Here is a 6,402-nt window from a genome sequence, read left to right as displayed (position 1 = left end):
CCCCTGTGCTTTCCTGCTTATTGGCCAAGGAGGCCGCCTCTCACCAAGACCTTGTATTTTGGGGATGTGTCAACGGCCACCCAGGATGGAAACTTCTTGTGGAGCAAAGGTAAGGGGGACAGTGATCTGTGGGATGCAGAAGTGACAAGGGGGCAGGTAGGGGAAATAGGGGACAAGTGAAGAAAAAAAAAAAATCAGGACAGATTGAGGCTGCAGGGAGGGCAGGCACAAAGGAGGAAGGGGGGGGGAAAAAGGGGGACAGGCAGCAGGGGGCAAGCTGCCTGCCTCTCTGCCTGCCCCCTACCAGCTGTCCCTGCTGCCTCCTATCACCTGCCCAACCACATGCTGCCCAACTGCCTTCCCCACTGTCTGTTCCCACACCACCTGCCCCACTAGTGCCACCCTCATTACGTCTCCCCCACCGCCTATAGTAGCCGGGGGAAGAATTTAAGATGATCCTCCAATAATTAGATTCCATAAATGGAAAATTATAATAAAGTTACACATTTTCTATGTATAGAATCTAATTACTAGGGGGGTTGCCTTAAATCCAAGGGTGTTCTGTATTTGGGCAAATACTGTATTGTTTTTCAACCTGGAACTTTTTTTGTTTGTAGTTTTCAGTTCTATATGCCAAACACCACTTGGTAGGATCTTACAGTCATCCTATTCAGTTGGTTATAATTATAATTAGAGACCTACCTAAAATCGTGGCAGAAGCATGCTGTCAGGAGGCAAAAGCCACAGCATATTTAAAACCGCAATTTTTGCCGCCCAGCTGATCAGCAGCAAACAGTGAGCAGCGAGGCTGCTGAGACCCCTTGGCCAATCAGTGGCAGGCAGATAGGTGGGGGTAGGGAAGAGGCTCAAGGCAAAAAGAACAAGATTTAAGGATCTGCTGTGCAGTACACTTCCATCATGGTTTAGTTAGGTCCCTAGTTACAATAAAACCTGCCACATTAAATGACCTGTAAAATCACCCTATCAGGGGCCACTGGGATCACCTTACCCTGGGCTTTTCTTAACTTTCAGCCTATTAACAGCAGACTCCATCACACCTGGCCCTTTAAAAACAGTCAGGCATAGTGCTATTCTAACTTATGCAAAGCAAACGAGTCAAATTTGTTATCACAGTCTAGGAAGAAACTGCTAAATAATCAAGACAGCTCAAGGCTAGAATAACTCTCAGAGAAGTACAGCTTGAAAGACTGGAGTATTTTAAGATCAACGGATTCATTAAAATCACTTACAGTTCATCCCATTTAATCAGATAGAAGAAATTTTTGTATGTGCCAACTTTCTTGGACTGTACAGGCTTAAATAAATCTTTTCCATTGTGGGTCAGAGCACAAACCAAGTAGTATTTTTCATAACTAGAAAGGAAAAAAATCATTTAATTAAAGCAAACCTGAAATAAATGTTTATAAAAAGGCACATTTTTAGTTTGCTAACTGACTTACTTAGAAATCCAGGCAGGAAGAATTCTGTGAGCAGCAAATATCGTGAACTGGAGGTGCTCTGTCGCAGTACATGCTTCTTTTGTGCTTCGACTACTCTTTGGAGTGTTTGCTGCAGAACTGCTGCTACGTGAATGCAAGTGGAGTTGAAGAAGAGCCTCAACTGCTCTAGTTAACTGGTCTACAGCCACCTGCACAGGGTTTTCAGGCTGCAATGAACCTAGATTATAATACATCTTTAATGCATATCTTCTTAAAACAATAATCTAAAACAAACTCTTCAATAGCATTAGGCACTTTACTTACCAACTGAACTCTTGTTAGCATCATCACCAGACTTTAAAGATACCTGCACAGTAAATCATGACAGATTTCAGAAAAACAGAGCAAATTATGTCTAAAGAGTCTCTTAGTTGCTATTCATTCCAATGACAAGCTTTCTACGCCAAATACAGTATGACTGCATGAAACATTGGGACAGATTTGGGCCCCAGCTCTGGCCCTTTGCATTACTATAAACAAAAAAGGCCCATAAAAGCTACTTAAAGAGAGCATTTCAAGATTCAAGAGAAGTCAGCACCAGAGGACAACATGGTCCAATAAGCTATGACTAGCATAACAGTCTTGGGGGAATTTTATTCTTAAATACTTAGGTTGCTCTCACCATTTAGGTTAAAATAACTTAAGTTACTTTAACTTTAGGAGGCCTACAGCTGAGCTAGACTAGAGAATCAGGGCAGTCAGTCAAACTGTACTGACAGGAATATAAATATAGTCAGGCTACTACTTATTTCATGTGAAATTTCTATGAAGCAATTTTGTTCAAAACAAATACTATCTTTATGGAGGAGCAAAAAAGTGCTTTTTCAAAGTTGTTTTTTAGATATCCAGGAGAGAGGTTTTACTATAGCTTGTCCTTTTTTATTCAGTGAATAACTGAGATTTACAGGGAGTAAAATCCTTAATTCCAGTGTCCAGTCAATGATCCCTTTTAACAATGTGTGTAAAAATCACAGCTACAGGATGCCATATATACGTACTCCATCTTCCATAGAATATTGCCATATTATTTGAAAGTAGTGTTGTTATATCAAGAAAGTTCAAAGAAGCATCACATAACAGCTATAGTGTAGTCATGTCACTTTCTCTGAATGACATGACAACCTTTCTGTGAGATTGCTCAGGTCAAACTCCAACCCTGCCCTAGTTTCATACTACGCTACACAGTTTTAAATAAAAATGCTTCTTGTCCTAAATTATTAGAACAGACAACGAACTGTTGAACTTCTGGCAGCCTGTTCCAGAAGTAGCTAAATTTCAGATGTAGATAAAGAGGTTTCTATACATCCCATGGACCCCCTCACAGAGGTATGAAGTAGTTTAGTTATATACTAGGTGCAAAAAAAAAAAAAACCAACACATCAAGTGAAGCTGAATAAGATACAGATTCCATTGTAAATACATGTGGAACTTAAGAAGACTATCACCACTAAAAATCTAAAGCTTGGAAAAAAAAAAAAAAGGGTTTCTACAAGAGCACTAAAGATATCTTTAACTGTAGAAAGACTTCCTTTCTCCATACTATTTATGAAATGCTCTGAGACTTTTGGATAACAAGTGCTATGTACATGCATGCCATCTCCGATTGATTACCATCATAAATTCAACATGCAGCACCCTTCTATCAGACTCTCTCCTTTTTAGACACAATGGTCACTATTCAGAATGGTACAACAGAGACCACCATATACAAGAAACCCACAGACCAACATACATATCTGCACAGACCCAGCAATCACCCTAAACGCGCCAAGAAAGCTGTAATATACAGTCAAGCCCTCCGATGTGACCAAGTTTCTGATGCGACTGAGAACACCCGTGATCATCATCTCACAACTTTCAAAAGGGCCTTCACTCAACAAAGGACACTCCTCTAAAGAGATAGATTGCACTTTTGAAAGAGCCACCCAGATACCATGTGAAGAATTGCTCCAGTACAGAAGAAAAACCCCTATGAATAGCACATCACTGGTTATGACATAGTATCCCTCCCTGGAACCTATATGGAAAATCCTCAAACAATTGCAACCCATATTAGAAGGAGACCCAATTCTCAAAGATCTTCCCAAAACCACCCATCCTATCCTTTAAACCAGAGCTTTCCAAACTTTTCATGTTGGTGACACACTTTTTAGACATGCATCTTTTCACGACACAGTAATTCAGTTCCGGGGGAGGGGCCAAGGGAAGCAGACATGAGTAAGGGAGCCCCGCGGTGCCCTCCCGCAAAATTTTCTGCATTTTGCGTGACCCCCCTACCCACTGCCGCCGACACACTAATGTGTCACGGCACACAGTTTGGAAAGCTCTGCTTTAAACAAACATTGAACCTCACCAACTTCAACACCAGAAGCAAACTTCCTACAGCTCAAAACACACTGAATGGATCAAGACTAGGGCTGTGTGAAACCGCACTGTTCTGTTTTAACTTGCATTTCAACAGAACAGCGTTTTGTTTCAAATTTCATTCTGATTCGAAACAGCAGTTCTGTTTCATTTCGCCAAAACAGCAAAACCGTTTCAATGTTTCACCCATAGGCTATAATGGGGAAGCTCGAAACAGCCTATAACTTTGTCATTGCTGGCCTGATTTGGATGAAGCTTGCAGGAGTCATAGCCCCTTCTGAGACCATGAAGCCTGCCAAGTTTCAAGGAGATCCGTGCAGGGGTTTGGGGGAAACTGCACCTCAAGCTGCAGACAAGCAAAACTCGTGACATGGGTGACACTGTGTGCCAAGGCACAGCAGGGTGAAAGCTGCAGCTTGCTAGCCCCTGCTGAGGCTACGAAGCCTGCCAGCTGTCAAGGAGATAGGTGCAGGGCTTCTGGGTTCTGGGGCCCTGCACCTCTGACTGCTGACAGGCAAAACTCATGACACGGGTGGGTAACACTGTGTGTGTGTTAAGGTATGCCCTCACCCAACTGACACCAAGGCAGAAAGCAGGGCAGTTCAAACAACGCTGCCTTTTATGCAGTTTTTCCATCCCTCCCCCAGAGCACTGGGATTGGAAGGGACCTCAGGAAATGATGACAGTCACTGGCCAGCTGCAGTCAATAGTGAGAGCACTCCTTCCCCCTCCCTCTCCTTACTTTAGTTTGTTTTCCTGCAGGCAAGCCCAGCTTGAATTTTGAAACTCGAAATGTTTTGAAAATTTCGAAACATTTCGACTTGCCTCGTTTAATTTTGAAGCTGTTTTGAAGCTCTTTTTGTTTTAATTTTGCTATTTTGAGCTCAAAACGAGTCGAAACAGCCTCGAAACGAAACTGCCAGTGAAATTTCGCACAGCCCTAATCAAGACCATGCCAGAACAAGAAATATAAGACCTGCCAACAAATCTCCACCACCCCCACAATTACTATCCCCCACAACAGAACCATCACCATTCCTGGATCTTACACCTGCACCTCCAGAAATGTAATACTTCTCTCATCCAGTGCATGAAATGCCCTGATGAAAAATATGTAGGAGAAACCAAACAACACTTGTGTACCAGAATGAACACACACTGAAAATCTATCAATGACAAGAATACACAACTACCTGTGGGGGCACATTTCTCACAAGAAAACCACTCTCTCTCTAGTCTCAGTTCTAATCCTCAAAGGGAATTTACAAAATACCTTCCACAGACAAGCCTATGAACTTCACTTCATCAATCTACTGGATACAAAAAAAATCATGGACTACATATAGACATTGGATTTATGACACATTACAACTTACCTGACATCTGACTCCTTAGGTAAATCCTCCACTTTTTACCATCTGTTCTCATTCCCTTCCCCCCACCCTCCTGCCTCTCATCCTTTGACTACAGCCACTTTCATTCCCCCTTGCCCCCCACAACTCTCTCTCACCTACTGACCACCTCAATTTATATTTTAACTGACTGGCCTTCCTGCATATATATTGGTCTCTGGCTGTTTTACCACTCCATCCTGGAAGAGCAGACGCCATCTGCAGATGCTTCCTCAGCCTCATGAAGGGTGTTTGTGCCCGAAAGCTTGCTAAGAAGAATTTTTCCAACTATTTGAGTTGGTCTTATAAAAGATATCGGATTTACCCAAAGAACCTTGTCTGCCTATGTACATGCCAAGCATTACTAAAACATAAGAACGTATAATTTTATGCAAGGATCTATTTACCTTCTCTTTACTTTTGTGGTAGCTGCCATTAACCACTCATTCAAAAGTTCAGACTCCATTTTAGGTACAGTTTGCATAGAAACAGTTAAGTAATTTCTAGTTATTACTATTTGCTTCTGCAAAAGTGAATATTCACTCTCTTTCTTGGAAAGCACAGTCCAAACAGATGTTCATTATAAGATAGTGATGGAAGAAATAAAGATACTTCGTTAACTTTTACTGTAGGATTGTAGCAAAACCCCCAGTTTTTCTTTTTCTTTCTTTATTTTAAAATGCATTCCCTCCCCTTCCCCAACCATTTCTGACTTTCTCTCTCCCTCTCTGTTCTCTATAGATAAGTATAGTAAGCTAAGATGTAGAAGTAAGCTTTAACATTTTATTTTAGGTAGTAAGTTCTATTTTTCTCTCCTCTCTTTGCAAATAAATTCCCTGCTATTTTTACAAAGATATCCACTGTTTTATAAGTGATACTTATTATGTTTGTATTGATTTTTTTTTTTTTTACTGCTTTTATATTGTGTGATTACTGTTTTAGGCCTATATATGTAAGTTAGCATAAGTCACATCAAGTTTCCATCTTGTAGTGTCAAACCTCCATCTTATCCCCATGCTCGGCTGTATAACCTATGACTCATACTACCCCTCCCATGTAACTTGGTTCCTGAATGAATGGGGATGAATGAGGGTGCTTGAGAGACAATGGCAGTAGGTCTAAAAATAGATCCCTCTGAATGACTGAAC

General features: G+C 41.3%; 1 protein-coding gene across 1 annotated transcript in view; it reads right to left on the bottom strand.

Moving 5' to 3' along the window:
* PIK3C2A (phosphatidylinositol-4-phosphate 3-kinase catalytic subunit type 2 alpha) overlaps positions 1–6,402 on the bottom strand; it is a 94,248-nt gene that overhangs the window by 30,984 nt on the left and 56,862 nt on the right. Inside the window, 3 exon segments of the mRNA XM_025205637.1 lie at positions 1,251–1,373; positions 1,461–1,677; positions 1,764–1,806. Of these exon segments, the coding sequence (XP_025061422.1) occupies positions 1,251–1,373; positions 1,461–1,677; positions 1,764–1,806 (383 nt within the window).

This window comes from Alligator sinensis, unplaced genomic scaffold (assembly GCF_000455745.1).
Source record: "Alligator sinensis unplaced genomic scaffold, ASM45574v1 scaffold447_1, whole genome shotgun sequence".
NCBI classification, from domain to species: Eukaryota; Metazoa; Chordata; order Crocodylia; family Alligatoridae; genus Alligator; species Alligator sinensis.
This window is presented reverse-complemented; position numbering and strand designations above follow the sequence as displayed.